At 37.8% G+C, this 19,524-nt stretch overlaps 1 protein-coding gene across 1 annotated transcript in view; it reads left to right on the plus strand.

Moving 5' to 3' along the window:
• SLC2A13 (solute carrier family 2 member 13) overlaps nt 1-19,524 on the plus strand; it is a 273,437-nt gene that overhangs the window by 215,147 nt on the left and 38,766 nt on the right. The window contains exon 7 of the mRNA XM_054591245.1: nt 4,017-4,142. Coding sequence (XP_054447220.1) covers nt 4,017-4,142 — 126 coding nt within the window. The remainder of the gene's footprint in view (nt 1-4,016; nt 4,143-19,524) is intronic.

Consider the following 19,524-nt stretch of genomic DNA (forward strand, 5'->3'; position numbering starts at 1 on the left):
CAGCAGCAAGGATTCAGTGGCAGTTGAGTGCTGCTAATGCGTACTTGTATTGATACGCCTGGTGGTGTTGATTCCTCACCGGTACAGAGCATCCTGGAGGTAGAAAGATGATTGGAAAGACTCAAACATAAAAGTTTATAGGCTGACTGTATAGACAGACTTAAATACAAAGACTTTGAGGATCTGGTGAGAGTAATTAAAGGGAATGACTCTGAAAGTTTGACAGAGAAGGACACACAAGGGTGAAGTGAGTGGAGGATCAGGAAGAAAGGAATGCAGAAGGCTCTGCGGTAGGAGAGCAGTCGATCTGTAAGTGAGGAAGCCAGAGACCTTGAAGGAGAGGAGTTACGACTCCACATAGAGGGTCTGCGAAGGTGTTGTAGATCAGGGATTGGCAAACTTCCTATAAGGGGTCAGATAGTAAATATCTGTGGCTTTGTAGGCCATGTGGGTTATTTTAGAACTTCTCATCTCTGCCCTTGAAACATGAAGGCAGTCATAGACAGTAGGTAAATGAATGGGCATGGCCATGTTCCAGTAAAACTTTGTTTACAAAGAAAAATAGACCTGCTAATTGGTCTGGATTTGTCTCAGAGGCTGCAGTTTGCTAAACCCTGTTCTAGATAATGGCAATTTCCAGGATATAGAAAAGTAGAGGCGAAGACTGCTAGAAACCAAGGGGCTGAAACGCTTTAAGACCAATATAATTACTATAAACCATCGAGATCTAATAGAACTGGAGAACATCTCATGTCACCATCAACAGAAAACACATTTTTCTAAAGTGCACAGGGTACACTCCGGAAAGGTTATATATGCAAGGCCATAATACGAACCTCAATAAATTTGAAAAGGACTGAAATCATACCAAGTATGGTCTCTGTCACAGGGGAATGAAGTTAGGAAACACTAAAAGAAAAAAGGAATTGGGAAATTCACAAATATGTGAAAATTAAATAACATACGCCTTAATCCAAAGGCTCAAAAAGAAATCACAAGGGGAATTGGCAGTACTTTGAGAAGAATGAAAATGAGGACACAATATATAAAGTACAAATACGGGCTGCAGCTAAAGCACTGTTATCAGGGAAGCTTATAGCTATAAATTCTGTATTAAAAAGGAAGAAAGATACCAAATTGGAAACCTAATCTTCTACCTTAAGACAGTGGATGTATAAGAGGGGAAAAGGGCAGTAAACAGAAGGGTCTGAAATGGCCTAAAGAGATGGGATGCAATGAAAGCCCAGATAGAGCAGTTGGTCTTAGGATAAGAACAAGTTTCTCTTTGCATGTGGAGCGTAGAAAGTAGGATGGTTTATGTGTTGCTATAAGATTATAAAGTTCCCATCTTTACCACTTTCATCTCTTTTCTCTCTAAGGCTGGAGTTGAGGTTATTTGCAGAGAGCAGGAGAAAGGAAGCATTGGAGATTTGAAGAATAGTCCTTGTGTAGGGTGGTTGAAATAATCCTTGTCTGGAGTTGTCTAGAAAAAAACTATTAAGGATTGCAGGGTGTTGAACATTCTGAGTCTGGTAGTAGCGCATTAGAGAGGAACAGCTGTTGGGGGATTCTTTCAGCTGCATTTGGGCCCGTGGGTGAAGGCACAGAAAAGGCAGCTGTTTGCATTCATACATGGCTGGGATTTGGGCTAGATAGCGGTGATGGAAAAATAATGGTCAGCGACATCAGGATGGGCCATGATCAGCAAGTTTGGTAAGGACAGAACTAAAGAAAGGAAAAAGCTAGCAAATAGGGAGGCAGTAGGGGGACCAGTTAGCTGGAGGTCACGAGCAGGTCTAATATAAATCATACCCACGAGTGCAGGGAATCTGTTTTGTTCACAAATGTGTCCCAGTCCCTGAAATAGTGCCTGGCACATAGGACGTGTAAAGTATTTGTGTCTTTTGAATGAATGATCGTGGCAGAGCAGAGATTGTTCGCTAAACAAGCTGGAAGGATGGGAGATGTGGTCAGGGTTGGATGCTTGAATGAGTGATGGAGGAGGAAAAGCATTACCAATAACACTCCGTATGTCTGATGCATATCTATGGTAGATTCTCAGTAACTATTAGTTTTTATCACCTTTTATAGGAACTACTTACTTCTTTTAAAGAAGTAGTCATTTCTCTGAGAATGTGTGAGTTGACCTTTCCCAAATAGTACCATTTAAAGCCATTGAAACAGTCAAGGTTGTTGGAGGCCACTTCATATGGGCAAAATAAACAAACTACTTGTAAGAATTATTATCTTCCATTCCTAATTAGCCTAGTGTAGCTCTCATAGCCAGAAGCTCTGGGGACTACTAATGCTTTCTATTGCTTTGTTTATTTTGCTTATCACAGACTTGGGCAGTTGTATATTTACAATACTGTATCACCTCTCTAAAGTACACTGACCTTTCAAAAGCCTCTTTTTTGCTTTTAGTAGAGGGCTGAAGCCTCGTTTAAAAATAGGATGGGTGTTTACAAAGGAAAATTTTACAGAAGGAAGCTGAAATGATAATCATACAACTTTTAAACAATGCTGGTATTTTCCCATTTAGTAACATGAATCAAGGAAGTATTTTTATTTTGAGTCAGGATCCATATCTTTTCCAGATAACTTACAGTAGCTCTTACCCTGTTGGTCCCCGTACTCTGTCATGTAATTACTTGTACACAGTAGATATTTAGAAGTCTGTACTGACTGATCTTTACTGGTCAAATAAGCAGGCCTCTGAACTGCACTTCCCTCTTTCTCTTTGCCTGGTGAGTTTCTTCTATGCTCCAGTTCAAATACCACCTCTGAAATTAACCCCAGGTCTCACAGGCAAATGAGCATTCCCCTGTGCTTAGATTAGTTCGTATTTTCTCCTACTCTGCCATTATTTATTTGTACATCTGTCTCTCATCCTTGCCTTTTATCTACCCAGGAGCAAGGACTTTGTCTTATTTATTTGAGTATCTCCAGTGCCTTGCATGGCCTGCCATGGACGAGGTGCTCCAGAGTTGTCTGGCAAATGAATGTGACAGCAAGAAAACTCATTTTACAAATACATGGGCTTAGGCTGGGAAACCCTGCCCTCTAACGGATTTTCCTGTTTAGAAATTTTTGCAGTTAGCATACTGCAAGAGATTAGTTGATTAAAGCCCCATGATCCAGTCAGTAGATATAATTAACCTAGAGAAAAGTTAGCCTTTTTTCCTATACTAACTTCTTTTAAATTAAGCATTACTGCACATAACTGATATTTAATATATAATTGTTAAAAGTACAGGTCCACCAACACGTTAGCAGTGGCCCTGACCAGTGTGGCTCAGGTGGCTGAGCATCACCCCACGTAGCGGAAGGCCGCCCCCGGTTCAGTTCCCAGTCAGGGCGCATGCCTGCGCTGTGGCCTGGTCTCCAGTTGGGATGCACAGGAGAGGCAGCCGATCAGCGTTTCTCTCCTTCTTGTCCTCTCACCCTTCCTGTCTCTCTAAAAATAAATAAATCAATCCTGTTGTAGTTCTTTTAAAGATGTTAACAGTGGCTATTATTTGGATGGTAGTATTTTTGTTTTTTAATTTTCCTTTAGATATGATTTGTTTCGCTCTTTGAATTTTTCTGCTTCCGAATATATATGTAGGAGAATTATATTTTCCATTTTTAAAAGATGTGGTACATGATAAAAAACAAGAGAAAGAAATGTTTTGGTATAATTTGGAACCAGTTAACTGGGCCAAGATGGGCCAGTCCTTGCTTGGGTAACAAATCTCAGTGGTTTAGAAAAGCATAGTTTGTTTGCTGCAGGTTGAATAGGGTTCTCCATCCAGTGACTGCAACCCAAGCCTCTTCTATCTCAAAGTGGGTTCCAGAGGTGCTGCAGCAGGAGAGGGGGAGACAGGAGAGGCCTGCCAGCCCTCACATGCCTTATCACATGTCACTGTGCCTTGGGCAAAACCAGCCTCATGGACCCACGCTTGCTGCAGAGTGGAAAATGCAGGGGAGCACCAATTGTCGCTGCTAACACAACTGTAACTCTTCCCATTTTACAGTTACTGCAATGAATGTATGTTGGATCCAGACTGCGGTTTCTGCTACAAGGTGAACAAGTCAACCATCATCGACTCCTCCTGTGTTCCCGTTAATAAGGCATCGACAAATGAGGCAGCCTGGGGCAGGTATGTCACTCATTACGTACTGTAAGAATATATAGTAGAATTTCAGAAGGAGACCTATTTTTAAACTTACAGAGTGGCTACAAAAATGTCGACAACTGCGTTTCTTTTGAACTGGTCTTCTTTTTAAACGACCTTTTAAACTTTGCAGCATATACTGACGAGAGTGGATATAAAGCATTGCAACAGTATGTTTCACAGATTTAGAGAAGAAAGCACTCAAATGTAGACTCCTGGGCATCCAGATTCCAGGTCTGCCTCTGCCCTAAGCTGTAGGAGTTTGAATCTTGAGGCAGGGGTTCCTGTTTTTTGGCAAGGCAAGTTTTTCCCCATTGCATATTGTTTTATTACACTGGTAATTTTCAGACTTCCAAACTTAACTGAAAGAAAATTGTCAAGTCAAAATAAATTAATGTCACTTTAAATTCTTTCATGGAACTATTATTTTCTTAGAGTGCTTTCCTGGCGTTTAATGAAATTTAGCAAAATAAGAATAAAAGTTGGTAATCCTGGCATATAACCAGTCTGAGAAGCTAGAAACCTTTCTCTTTTGGACAGATCACATTGGTTTGTAGTAGGCAAATAAATGAAGTACTTGTATAAAACAAATATTCCCCACATTTATGAACTAATGTGTTTATGTGGTCACAGGAAATATGTAAATATTATTCGACATGGCTTTAACCTCTTTTGTGTTTTAAATTCCCATAAAGAGAATAATATGTTCTCATCTGTCTGCTGCATAGTACTGATGAAAGTAATGAAATCTGTAATAAAGTACTTATACCTCTTAGGAGCTATAAAGTACAATGTGCCATTATTAATCATTATACTCTTATCATTAATCATTTTACTAGGAAATTACTCCAAAGAAGTGGAAGTAAATTATATGGTAGTTGAGTGAAAATCCAGACCACATTTTAAATATGCTAATTACAAAAAAAAAATCTGTAAAAAAAATTCAATTACTATTTAAAATTAAAGCTTTAAAAGAGCTTCTTTTAGAAACACCCAGTGTGTAATTTTCATTAGCCAAGCTTCATTAGGGAGTTAATTGACTAAATATTTCTGGAAGTGATAGTTTATAATTTTAACCCTTATGATTCCTTTTTCAATACCAAAAAAAAATAAAAAAGAAAAGAAAAGAAAACCCTGAAAGGTAGTAGTCTAGAATTATGGACATACTATGAAATCTGTGTCTGTAGTATCCTGTATTTCACAGAATTAACTTCTAAACTTACTATAAATGTTTACCAATGGAAAGAGAACACTAAAGTTAGACATTTCTCTTACTCTCAAAAGGTCTAGAGGCTTTAAATAGGAGCTCTGTTATTAATTACTTTTTGCAAATAACAAAGAATTGAATATATAACTCTTTAATAAAAATGTATATTCTTTTATTACAGCATATTCTTACATTTTATTTATATTTTTGTACTATTATTCCTTGATTGAACACACTACTAGAGAAGAGCAAGGCACACATAACAATTGGAAGAATACAAAGAACTAAATACAATATATAAAGACATCTTATGTTTGTAGAATATTCTTGGGAAAAGAAGTTTTCTTATTCTTTTCTGTGCTGAGCAACATTGGTTGCCTCAATCTGTGCTTAGGAAAAAAAGCAAAAAAGGCAGGATGTGTTCACCATGAAAACTTTCTATAATAGAATATTGCAGTTAAATAACATTCACTGTATTTTTGTTTATTAGTTGGCTGATAGGTTTTATACAAGTACCTAGACTCGTATTCTCAGGGCAAAATCTACCATTACCTTGGATTTACATCTGAAATATGCAGGTCATAGATATTTCGGGGCAACATCTGTGCCCCGAATTCGTAGCCACAGATCCTGACCTCTACCTGTAGCTGTTTCCTGAAAAGACACCAGATGGAATAGTAATACCATTCATGATGGAGATAGTATGATGATTTTGATAAACTGTGAATTGTCTCAACATAACAAAAACCACTTGCCCATGTAATCAATTATGTCTTTGTTTTTACATTTCAGTAAAATTTAAAAAAATAATTTAGCTCTCCAAAGAAAGTATGTAAATGGTCAACTAGTAACTTGAAAACTGCTCCATATTACTAATCATTAGGGAAATGCAAATTAAAACCACATTGAGATACCATCTCATATCCAACAGGATGGCAGCTCTCAAAATATAAAATAAAAACTGTGGAGGGTATAGACAAATTAGAAAGTCTGTGCACTGTCGGTGGGAATGTAAATGGTGCGGCCACTATAGAAAACAGGATGTCGGTTTCCCAGAATTTTAAAATAGAATTACGTATCATCTGACAATTCCATTTCTGGGCATATATCCAAAAGATTTGAAAACAAGGTTTTTTAGAAACATTTGAGTACCCATGTTCACAGCAACACTATTCCTAACAACCAAAAGATAGGAGCAACCCAGGTGTTATGTTATGGGTGAATGGACAAAAAAAATAGGATCTATACATACATTGATATAGTAATCAGACTTAAGCAAATTCTGGCACATACTACATCATGGATGAACCTTGAAGATACAATGATAAATAAAATGAGCCTGTCACAAAAATAACAAATATCCTATGACTCCACTAATGTGGAGTCGAGTAGTCTAATTTATAGAGACAGAAGAATAGTGCTGGTGGAAGCAGGGGAGTAGGGACTACAGTAGCTGTTTAATTGGCATGAAGTGTGTTTTGCAGAATGAAAGGAGTTTCGGAGATTGCTTGCACAACATTGGGAATCTACTTTACACTATTGAACTGTACAATTAAAAATGTTAAATGGTTTAAGATGGTAAGTTTTTTGTTATAGGTATTTCACCACAACTAAAAATAAAACAGGGAAACTCATTTAAAAATCATTTAGCATTCTTCTTTAGCATCACTTACTATGGTAAGTGACGGAAGGTCTTCTCCTCCCGCCCATCACCCTCTGTACTTCCCACATGCATCCCCCACACATGCAAATACTAGTTTTGAAATTTAAAAAAAAAAACCATCAAATTAATTAACAGGTTAAGAAGAAATCATAATGGAAAACAGAACATTAAGATTAATAACTGAAAAGATTCACAAGAAGTTAGACCTAGAGCTAAGCCTGTAGAGAAAGCAGAGGATGGAAATTAAAAGATGAGAAAAAATAATGCAAAGCAAAGAAATACTAGAGAGAATCAAAAAAACAAAAGTTGATTCTTAGAGAAGACCCATATAATGGAGAAATTTTTGACATTACTCTGTAAGAAAAGAGAGAAGGCACGAATAAACAATATTTAGAATGGAAGAAAAGCATGTAAGGACACTTAGTAAATACTTTAAAAATCATAAGAGAATACTACTGATAATGTGCAATGCATTTGAAAACAGATAAAATGGACCATTTTCTAGAAAAAAAATAGAACTTTGCAAAACCAACTCAACACCTCCATGAAATACAATTTTTTAAAATTTAAATTATACTTTATTGCTTATGCTATTACAGTTGTGCCAATTTCTGCCCTTGCCCCGCTCCACCCAGACCCCCCCATTTCCTCAGGCAATCCCTACACCATTTTCCAGGTCCATGTCCTGCACATATATTCTTTGGCTACTATATGCCCTGTGCTGTTCTTTATATCCCCGTGACTATTCTGTAACTCCCAATTTGTACTTCTTAATCCCTTCACCTTTTTCACCCATCCCTCCCAACCTACCTCCCATCTAGCAACCATCAAAAAGTTCTCTATCTATGATTCTGTTTCTTTTCTGCTTGTTTATTTACTTTGTTTTTTTAGATTCAATTATTGATAGATATGTATTTATTATTTTATTGTTCCTACTTTTTATCTTCTTATAGAAGATCCTTTAAACATTTCATATAATACTGGTGTGATGGTGATGAACTCTTTTAGCTTTTTCTTGTCTGAGAAGCTCTTTATCTGTCCTTCAATTCTACATGATAGCTTTGCTTGGTTGAGTAATCTTGATTGTAGGTCCTTGCCTTTCTTCATCACTCTACATATTGCCATTCCCTTCTAGCCTGCAAAGTTTTTGAGAAATCAGCTGGCAGTCTTGTGGGAACCCTTGTACATAACTAACTGCTTTTCTCTTCCTGCTTTTAAGATTCTCTCTTTGTCTTGAACCTTTTGCATTTTAATTACAACGTGTCTTAGTGCGGGCCTCTTTAGGTTCATCTTGTTTGAGACTCTGTGCATCCTAACTTCACCACGTACATTTCCTTCACCAAGTCAGGGAAGTTTTCTGTCATTATTTTTTCAAAAGGTTTTTAATTTCTTGTTCTTTCTTTTCTCCTTCTGGCACCCCCGTGATGCAAATGTTGGTATGCTTAAAGTTGCCCCAAAGGCTGCTTACACTATCCTCATTTTGGGGGATTCTTTTTTCTTCTTCCTGTTCTGATTGGTTGTTTTTTATATCCTTATATTCCAAATCACTGATCTGATTCTTGGCTTTCCCCACCCACCTGTTGATTCCCTATAAATTGTTCTTCATTTCAGTTAGTGTACCCTCCGTTTCTGACTGGTTCATTTCTGTGGTTTCCATGTCCTTTTTTATGCTGTTGAAGTTCTCTCTGAATTCATCTGCTCCTCCCCTAAGTTCATTTCATATCCTTATAACTAGTGTTTTGACTCTACATCTAGTAGATTGCTTGTCTCCATTTTGTTTAGCTCTTTTCCTTGAGTTTTGTTCTTCTTTCATTTGAGACATGTTTCTTTGTCTCCTCATTTTGGCAGCCTCCATGTGTTTGTTTCTATATATTAGGTAGAGCTGCTATGCCACTAAGGTTTGGTAGTGTGGCCTAATGTAGTAGGTGTCTTGTAGGGTCCAGTGGTACAACCTTGCCTTTCACCCAAGGTAGGTACTCAAGATGTGCCCACTGTGTAGGCTGTGAACACCCTCCTCTTGTAGTTGAGACTCAGTTGTTGTTGGCAGGTCAGTGGGAGGGATTTACCCAGTTCAGTCAGATGCAAGGACTGGCTGTGACTACTGACCACCAACCTTTGACCACTGTGGAGTGTTCGCTGTGCAGGATCCCATTCCATAGAGTAGATTTACTTCAGTGGGGCTCTGGTGCTTGCCTCATCCACTTACTGAGTGTGTTGCTTATGGGAGTGGTTGGGTGGTAGTACTCCAACATGGTCTGTCGCTGTCCAGTGGGGGTGCACAGGCTCTGGGACTTCCTGCATGCCAAATCAGCTACTACCTGTGTTTTAGCTGGGGCCACCCAGCATAAGCTTTGCTACTTGTGCTAGGCTTGGAGGTCTCCAAGCAAGGCCAAACTGTAAACCAAGGTGAGTTGTGCTAGTACAGGGCCTGGGGCCACTTAGCAACACGTACACGGCTCACTAAGGCCAGGTGCTGTTTATTTGAGAGAATTTAGGGAAAAAATGAAGCATGAGCCAAGACAAGTTATTTGTGTGGAAAAACCACTGGAAACAGCATGGGTCGGGCAGGACCTCAGGAAATCACTAGGGTGGGGCAAACAGTGTGAGCCGGGTTGATGCAGTCTCAGATAATGTCACCTGCCTGTGAGCTCTGTGGAGGGAGGACTTAGAAAAGGAACAGTGGTCTCTGCCAGCACTTCCATCTGGGAAAAAGCTGCCCCCCGCAGCTCTCATCCTGATGCTAGACACTTCAGTTCCTCTCTGTATGTTTATGATGCCATTCAAGCTTCTGCCCCTGCTCTGGAGCTCAGAGGGAATGAGTCCGAGTAAGTCCGTGTACAGGCCCTTTGGAAAGAGCTGCCTGAGGCTCCAGAAGTCTCTGTCTTCCTCAGCCAGTCTCCACTGACTTTACAGTTATATGTTATGGGGTCTTGTCTTCCTGGCACTGGAATCCTAGAATGGGGCTGGTATCCCTCATTCACAAGATATCCCTCCCAATTTTTATCTGCCATATATGGGTGTGGGACCAGCCTATTGCACATCTCTGCCCCTCCTACCAGTCTCAATGTGGTTTCTTTAATTCCATAGTTGCTGAACTTCCATTCAACTCAATTTCTGGTGGCTCTGAGTAATGGTTGTTCTGTAGTTAAGTTGTAATTTTGATATGGTTGTGTGAGGAGGCAAGCTGCGTTTACCTACGCCACCATCCTAGCTTGCTTCTCTGAAGTATGATTTTTATTCCCATTATACAGATGAAGATAGCAGTGCCTTAGAGGGTCTGAATGATTTCTCAAAGTCAAAAAGCCAGTAAGTCCACCAATTTTAAGGGGACAACAATTGGTTAGAAAGATACACATTTTAGAGTCAGGTCATCTCAAATTTGAGCTTTTATCACTTATCTCTAAGTAGTACTAGGACCGTTTGGGCCTCTCTGAACCCTTTTCCTCATTTGTGAAAAGGCAATAATATAATTGCTGTGTTAAATAATTTTTTTTAAATGAAGATTAAATAAAAGTGAAGTCTTAAAACACTTGTAAATTTGTTATGCGCTAGGCAAATGCAAGCAGAAAATGTAGTAATTTTTTTTCAATTTGTCAATGACACATTTTCTAAATTACAATAAGCACTTCCTAACATATAAGCTCATTAGACTACTTTCTATTTATCAGTGTCTTTTCATCTACCTCTATATTGCCTGGCTGTATACACACAAAATCATAAATCTGTTCTGGAACTTCCAACATCATGACTCTTTAAAAGTATTGCTAATGAGGGATACTTCCTTAAAGTGCTGATTCAGTTTTTGTGTCCTATAATGCAACGTTTTTGCTATATAATTAGACACACTAAAATAGCTAGATTGATTCCCTATTTGGCAGTTTATTGTTCTTAGTCACACTGCACGCCTGGTTTATTTGCAGTGATCCAGCAGCGATATTTTTCTCAAAGCTGCACTCTAATACAACACCAGACCTATTTCTGAGCCTCCTCCCCTCTCTCACACTGAATTCTAGTCTATCCACCCCTTGCTCTCACCCTAATATCTATTCTGATTTCCCACTTCTGTGCCTTTCCTCATGCTGTGCTTTCTGCCTAAAATGTACCCTCTCTCTTCCTCCTTTTGATCTCTGCTTGACTCCCAACCACTATTTTTATGCACAGATCAGATGCCACCATTTCCTTGCAGTCTCTCTGATTAGCCCCAGAAAAAAAATGCTTATAAATATCCCTTGCTATCCTCCAGCACATTTCTATATGAATTATATGATAATTATATTGTCTTATAGCAATCTGGGTCTGGGTGTATCTTCTCTTCTAAATTATAAATCCCAATGACTGTATACTGTACTATTTGTAATCCTTGGTGCCTTGTACACATCAGGCAATCAATCAATAATTACTAAGTGAGAAAGCGGAAAAGCCTGCCATCGCTAGAAAGTATGTAAGGATTTGAGAGGGCCACAGTTTTAAATAAGATAATGGTGTTCCCATCATTTCATTTTAGTTAAAGCTTCCACATTCATACTTATTTCCAGGAAAGGAAACCTCAAAGAGAAAAATGAGAGCGATGCGATTTTCATTAACAACATTAAATGTTTACTTGGTACTACTTCAAACACTAAAAAAGAAAATTAAATAAAACTTAACCATGTACTTTAAGTATGCATACTACATATTGTTAAACTCATGCTACATGAAGAATATACTTTTTAAAAATTATTGAAAGAAATACATTTCCTCGAAACATTATGGTCAGGGCATAAGATCAAGTATATTATGAAACTGGGCCAAATAACAAAATGAGATTTTCCCTTTGTCGCCTTTTTTTCCCAAGATATATATCGGTTTTGCATTTAGAAATTTATTTTATTATTAACAGATTATATCAGTATCTTAACATTCATGTACAGGATTGGTGTTTTTATCAGTTATTTATGTTAGGGATTTAAAATGCTCAAATGTGCTTCTAAATGAATAATGGTATAGTTCAAAATTAATTTCTGCTAGTATATATTTCATAGGGAGAATCAAATATAGACTATTTTAATCCATTTTGCTTTTTAAGATACACTTGTTTTTATGTTTTTGTTTAAATAGGAGTCACTATGCTTGATTACTCCCTTTAAGATCTGGAGTTGGATACCGTGTATGTGCAAGTTTCCTCTATCTATAAGTCATTTCAGAGATTGCATGCTTCAGGGCTCTTCCTTTTTCAAGGCCAGACACTTAGACTTCCTTGGATTTAGTGAGTGTCTGTATTGCAGACTTTGATGCTGTTTATTTATGTGGCAAAGTATACAAGTCAGAAAAGCAAGGCATTTCTGAATGCTGTATCTTCCTCCTTTATGTTAGTTTGTCCAGTTTCTTAGTTTGGCATTCAATTATAAGAATAAATAAACACACTTGAACAGTTTTATTCAAGTAGTAATATTCAAAGTGTTTGACCACCCTTCCTCTTAGCTCATAGCCTTACATTTCTAGTCAATCCATGTCCCTTTTACATTTAAAAAAGTATTCCTCAGTTTGTGCATCTCTGGAGTAGTCTGTAAGTTACTTCTCACTACAGAAGACTGTAAGGCTTTTAGTATAAGGATAAGGACCAAGACTTGAATTACATATGCTTGGTGAATATGAAATAACAGTAGTGAGTCTTGGTTCGTCAAATAATGGTGCAGATAAGCAACAGAAGGTGTGGAACTGCAGAGAAGTCCAGGGAGATTGGGATTTGTCAGAAAAGGAGCAGAGGGAGGAATGGGGACAAGAGGAGGGGAAATAATAGATGGCTGGAGCGGATCCTAGAAACAAGAGTTTGGATCAGAGTGTCAGAGAATCTCTTTTAGGAGTTCTTTTATTTTTTTAGGCATATTTTTAAAGGTGTGGAAATCATACTGGCAGTGATTTTCAGTGAATGACTATAGGATACCAGGATGGTGGATATGACATTGTATCACATAATGAGATGCAGTTCTCTTTCGAATATTCTGAATATATTGAGAAAATCAGTTGACACTAGAGTGGTGTTAACACATTTTCTGCCTAGAAATTAATAACATTGTTGTATTTGCATTTCACTTTTATTATATCTCTTCTAGGCAAGTGTGGTTGATTGCATTATTGTTCAAAGTATCTCCTGCACTCCCTAGAGAGGGATTTCATTTCCCTTGCCCACACAGTCTTATCCACACAACTTGCTCTGGCCAAGGATATGAGAGCAGGCCCAGTACGTGTCACTTCTAAGCTGCAGCTTTAAGGACAAGGATTTGTCGTGTCTTCTTTTTCCTCTGCAGTAAAGTAGGCAATGTCCAGAATAGAAGCTGTTCCATCAGCTTTGGGCCCAGAGTGAAGAGGGGGTGGAGCAGAACCACAGCTGACCCCAGAGGGGCCTGCACCACAAGCACGGGATCAACCCAGTTCGTGGCACTGGGACTTGCGGCTCTTCTGTTACCTCTGCGTAACCTATTCTCTTTCGACCGACAAAGCAAGATAAACTGTATTCCACTGTGGAAGTGGCACACAGCGTTCCTTATTTGTGTTATAAAAGGAAGCTCATGTTTTTAAACTATTACAGTGAGAACAAAGATGTGGTAAGCAATCACAGGGAGGATTACCAAATTCCTTAAGTTTGGGAAATACTGCTATGGATAGTAGGAAGCTGCTACAGTTTTTAAGTAGGGGCTAATGTGAATGGCTTTCAGTTTAGAAGATAAAATTCTGGTAGAAAACGGAAGAAAGAATTTTTAAAAGAATAAAACTGGTTGACAAATAAAAATTGTATATATTTAGGTTGTATAACATGATTTGTTTAAGGTGTACAACATTGATTTAATAAAGTACACATTGTGAAATGCTTACCACAGTCAAGTTAATTAACATATCCAACACCTCACATAGTTACCTTTTCTAAGGATACAGTGCAATATTTTTAACTAATCATCATGTTGTACTCTAGAGCTCCACTACTCATTCATTTTGTAACTGAAAGTTTATACCATTGACCATATTCTCCGCATTTCCCAAACCTTGGGAACTACCATTCTGTTCTCGGGGTCTACAAGTTTGACTTTTTTAGATTCTACCTATACATGAGATCATACAGTAGTTGCTTTTCTGTGTCTGATTTATTTCATGGAGCATTACCTCCTGGTTCACCCGTGCTGTCACAGTGGCAGGATTTCCTTCTTTTTATGTCTGAATAATACTCTATTGCATATATATCTATATAGATATCTATATATCTATATAGATATCTATATAGATATATAGATATCTATATAGATATATATATCTACATCACTTTATCCATTCATCTGTGGACAGACAGGTTATTTTCATATCTTGGATCCTGTGAATAATGCTACAGTGAACACTTTATTATTCTTGATGAAACTTTCCATTGAAAACTTAAAAATGAGATTGATGTGTGATGTGTGGAAATCCATTTATTAAAACACAAGAACCATTGAAGCCTCTGAAGCATCAGGCATGGGAAACCATTGTTCCTATAACTGTACTGTTTTTGTTTTTGGAGGGGCCAGACTGGATTTAAAACTGATTGACAGTGGAATATCATCATCTTTTAACATTGAACTTTTAAGAAGTACTTGATTATGCAAAATTAGTTACTTTTTAATTATTTGGTTTAGGAAACAAGTTATAATTCTGCTCAGGAAAGTTAAGGGATGAAGGAGAGAGGCAGAACAGAGTTAAGTCAACATTTTACATTATTCTATTAGTATCCAAAAACATTGACTAATAATTTTGCTTATTCCTGAAATACGGCGGCAAAGTTTGGTGTTTGTAAAGATTTGAGAGAGATCAGATTTGGAAAAGAATTTCAAAGTTGATTACCAAACAGAGTCATATCCTTGATCTGAGCAGTCAGAGCAGCTCTGACTTTTAGTAACATCAGAGTTAAACAAAGGATGGTTTGCCTAGAACATCCTTTTCCCAGATAGCCGAGCTTTTATTATTATTATAAGTTCTTTATCGATTCATAATATGAGGTCTGTCTGGAAAAAGTCCAACTATTGTAAATATAACAACAGTTTCCATGACATCCATGTAACCTGGCAGCCAAGGAGAGTGGATGGGAAGGTGCATGTGTGAACAATGATGACTTCACTGTAGTAGTCCGTGGGGGCAGTAGACGCCATTGAGTGAGCTTGTACACTATGTGGCTGTCACATTCAAAATGACTGGGCAAGTAGAGCAATGAATCTGCATAAATTTTGTGTTAAGCTTGAACTTCCTCCATGGGAACTATTCACATGATTCACAAGGCCGCAACTAAGGGCAGCTGGTGATTGGCAGCTTCATCACAACAGCTCATGGCAGTTTTTTAGCATGACATCAAATCACCAGGTGACTCAGCCCCACTACAGCCTACATTTGGTGCCCCATGACTTCTGGCTTTTCCCAAAACTAAAATTATCTTTGAAAGGGAAGAGATTTCAGACCATTGATGAGATGCAAGAAAATACGACAGGGCAGCTGATGGCGATTGGGAGAACTGTCTGAGGTCCCAAGGTGCCTGCTTTGAAGGGGACTGAGGCATCATTGTCTTATGGACAATGTTTCTTGTTTCTTGTATCTTCTTCAGTAAATATCTCTATTTTTCATATTACATAGCTAGATACCCTCTGGACAGACCTCACATATCTGATATCTTAGGAGCAGTGGACATCTTAGTAAATAATTCTTGATTTATTATTACAGCTTTGATCCTTTAAGTAGAAATTAAGAAGGTGCATAGAAATATTTCATGGGGTTTTTTTTTTTTCTGTCTGGGAAACCACGTGTTAGTGTAGGAAGGCAATTTTTCCCCTACTCCTTTTACATTCTGGGCTGGGCTCTGTAGCAAAAGTAGTTTAAGAGGAGAAGACAAGCAAACATTTTATTAACATGTACATATATATCTCATATATATGTGAGGGAAATTTAGGGATGAGTAACCCAAAGAGGTGACTTTGAATTCAGTCATATATAGGATGTTCAACAAATTTTTAGAGAAGTGACAAGACAAAGGAAAAGGACCTTGAGTCTGTAGAGGTGGCAAATTTAAGAGGGTAAGTTTATAGGAAAGGAATGGGATCTATAAAGTTTACTTAGTCAAATTTGTTAATATAGATTCCTTGGGTGCCATCGCCAGGCTGATGGTGGTCTACAGTTGCTCTGTGATTAACTTGTATTAATCAGAGGGGCACCTTTGTAATTGTCCTGCTTCTAGGCAGACAGGGGGAGGGCAGAGCACTTTCATTTTGTTTGCTACTTCTCACGTTCAGCTCAGATGTAAAGTAGGCACATTTTGGAGTGAGATATTCTGGTTTCCTTCATATGGGAAAACTGGGAAGGGGGATTACACACCTAGGGACGTCACTTGGTCCAGGGAGTGACCTACTGCCGATCAGGAATGCATGAAGGAAATTAGGAAGCATGGGTAGAGGATAAAGGGCTGGAAAACATGATCATAAAAGTATGCAAATAGTAAGGACAAAGTATGGGGAAAAGAATGGAGAAATACAATGAAGATAAAACAGGGCACACCTAGACAAGTCCAAGGTATTTATCTCTTGGAGACAGCTCAGAAAACACTCTTGAGAGCACAGTCAGCTTTTTCTGTGGTGAATTTTCTCGTTTACAGAGCACTCTCTTGGCTGGACAGGAAGTGCCTTTGAAGTAGGCAGAATTGCCGCAGATATAGTGGCAAAGTTCTGCTAAGACCGGAAGCTTGAGTGTTTCTTGTAGGTTTAGTATTTGGAATCTATATACATTTGATATGGTTACTTTTTTAAATATATACTTAAAATACATAAAAACTGAAGGCCAAGTAGTATGCATAGCATTAAATTTTATAGTGTGTGTACAAATAACTTTTTTATGAATGTAGATGAAGGGTACTGTATCTTTGTTTCATTAAAGCCCTTAGCAGTCATCAGTTTCTCTTCTCAACTGGCTTCTATAAATGTTTAATGTCCCTTAGTGCAGCCTTTTCATTTCAGGCAGGACACTGTTTCCGGGATTAAGGGAGGGACTGGGAGAATATGAATTACTGAGAATCTCAATCTGTGGAGCAGATCTTCCACCCTGGATGCCGGCAGAGCCCATCCTAAGTCGAAACAGGAGTAGAGTTTATTATCCTGTGACTTACCTGTGACTCCTAGCAGCAACATAACCTTGACTGATGACCTCCTCCATCCCACTCCCAACACCACACGCACCACCCTGAAAATGAGCAACACACAACAAACTTGGGAGTTCTTTGTCAGTTAGTCTGATTCCTTAAAAAGAGATTTTCTAGCCCTTGTGAATGTGTTCTGAGTAAGATGTTCAAAGAAGTTAGTGTTTCCCAGTACCACTCACTCTTTTACATTCCAACTCAATTGAATGAGATATTCTCTGTGTGCTGCTGTTTTGAAAAGGGAAGGATAAAGTCTTTTCACTACTTATATATCCTTTTATTACATTTTTCTTCGAGACATTTGTGGCTCTTGGCATTCTGAAATTGAGAATGATCCAAACCATATGGGAATAATAATATATACCTGCCCAACATAAATGATTGAGCATTCCTAGTGTACTAGGTATAAAACAAACTCAAAGCATCTGATCCTGTAAGCATTTTTTAAATTAAAGTCTTTCGAACTCTGAAGAATGCTAATATTCAGAATTCAGTGGAGCATTGCTGTTCAGCACAGTATCCCCACGAGTTAAGTAGAATAATTGCAAATGCATGGAGGTTCTAGCAGCATAGCCCAGAGAGACCATGAAAGAGAAGGCCTGACGTTGTTGGTTTTTTTTAAAAAAAATCTAGTATCTTATTTTTAATTTATATGAATTTTCCTTTAGTTTCTGACATATAGCCATGTTCAGTTCGGTGTAATAACTGGTTTTATTATTTATCCATTGATTTTCCTGGACAGCCCCAATCCACCACCTCTCATTTCATCTATTACCCCAGCAGTGAGGAAAAGAAAACATTTGTCCCTAGAAAATGTGCTACTTTGTTCTGCAGCACATCAGTACATGTGCTGATTTGACAATAAAGTATAGGCCCAACCCAGAAACATCTAAGCATAGGCTCAACCCAGAAATGAGCCTCTGGTTTACAAAAATTAAAAAGTAGGCAAATTCTATTGAAACTTCAGATCTCAGTTCAGTATCAGTCTAAGACATAGGCCTCATGGATTTAAATGTTGCAGTTAGGATTTTGGCAAGCCCTGTATGGCCTATAGTATAGCTAATTGAATGAGACTTGAACATGTAATTGAATTCTTGAACAAAAAAAAATATTCTCAGAACAGAAGGGAAAATATTTCAGAAATCTATGCCTTCATAATACTATTGACCTTGAAACAGTATTGTACTTCTGCAGATTTTTTTGGCTATAGTAATTTGATATTTGGCTCTCTTTTACAGAATGGTGGACTCAAAAAACAACTAAAATAACTATTAATTTTCACAGACTGGAAATGTAGTAAGTTATTTCATTTTAGCTAGTACATATTAAGATACTTATCAGCTACTACTCCAGAACACCCTATCCTCATGCACTTAAGTATAACTGCTCTCTAATGCTTTGTATGTAACCTGTAATTATTTTCATATGCTGTAGTAGGGCTGTACCTACTGGTATTTGTCTCTGTCCCCAAAGAGGATAATTATGCCTGACACAGAGAAATCTCTCAGTGCATGTGAATATTATTGAAAGAAGAGTACTGAGGGAAAAAGAGTGCTGCAGCCATGTGCCCTCAAGATGTTTTGACAAAGAATCTGTCAATTTTATTCTTCTGGGTGATTTTATGTCATTGGAGAAGGCCAGACTTTTTGAGAAACTTGTAGTGGAAATAACTACAGTTAACAGTAACAGCCACACAATTACCCTGTCTACTACAATTCACAGTATTTTTGCATGGTTTTATTTCCTCTTTTTTCTATTTCTGACTTGGTTGAGTATATGGGATTCAGGAGGTTTCTTTAGGAAAATCTAAAATCAATGGGCAGCCTAGCTCTTGTATAACAGTCAGAGAGTACTGCCTAGAGTCAAAAGACGTTGATTTGTGTCTGGACTCAGAAACTATCCAGAGTATGGCTTTGGATCACTTATTTTACCTGTCTGATCCTCGATTTCCTAATCTTTAAAATGGAAGAAAATAATAACACAATTTTGCCTGTCATGCAAGGTCATTGAGAAAGTTAAATGAAAATGTATGTGAAAAGAACTATACTCTTGATTTTTTTTTTTAAAAAAAAACTTCATTGTAAATCTCATTTTCCCAATCCACCTTGCTTAATTGTATAAACTGAGTGGAGTTACATATCTACTTAGCAAATGTAGAATTGAACACTTTCTTAAGCATGCAAGTATTTTAGGATAAAAGAAAAGTTCCTTTTCCTACAAATGCATTCTTAAGTTTGTAAGACCTTCATCAATTTATTTTCATTAAATCTTACACAATTGTAATAGTGCTCAGCATTATCAGAATTTTAATTATATTTAA

Source organism: Pteronotus mesoamericanus, unplaced genomic scaffold (genome assembly GCF_021234165.1).
Source record: "Pteronotus mesoamericanus isolate MK-2021 breed Mesoamerican mustached bat unplaced genomic scaffold, CSHL_Meso_final scaffold_21, whole genome shotgun sequence".
Lineage (NCBI taxonomy): Eukaryota > Metazoa > Chordata > Mammalia > Chiroptera > Mormoopidae > Pteronotus > Pteronotus mesoamericanus.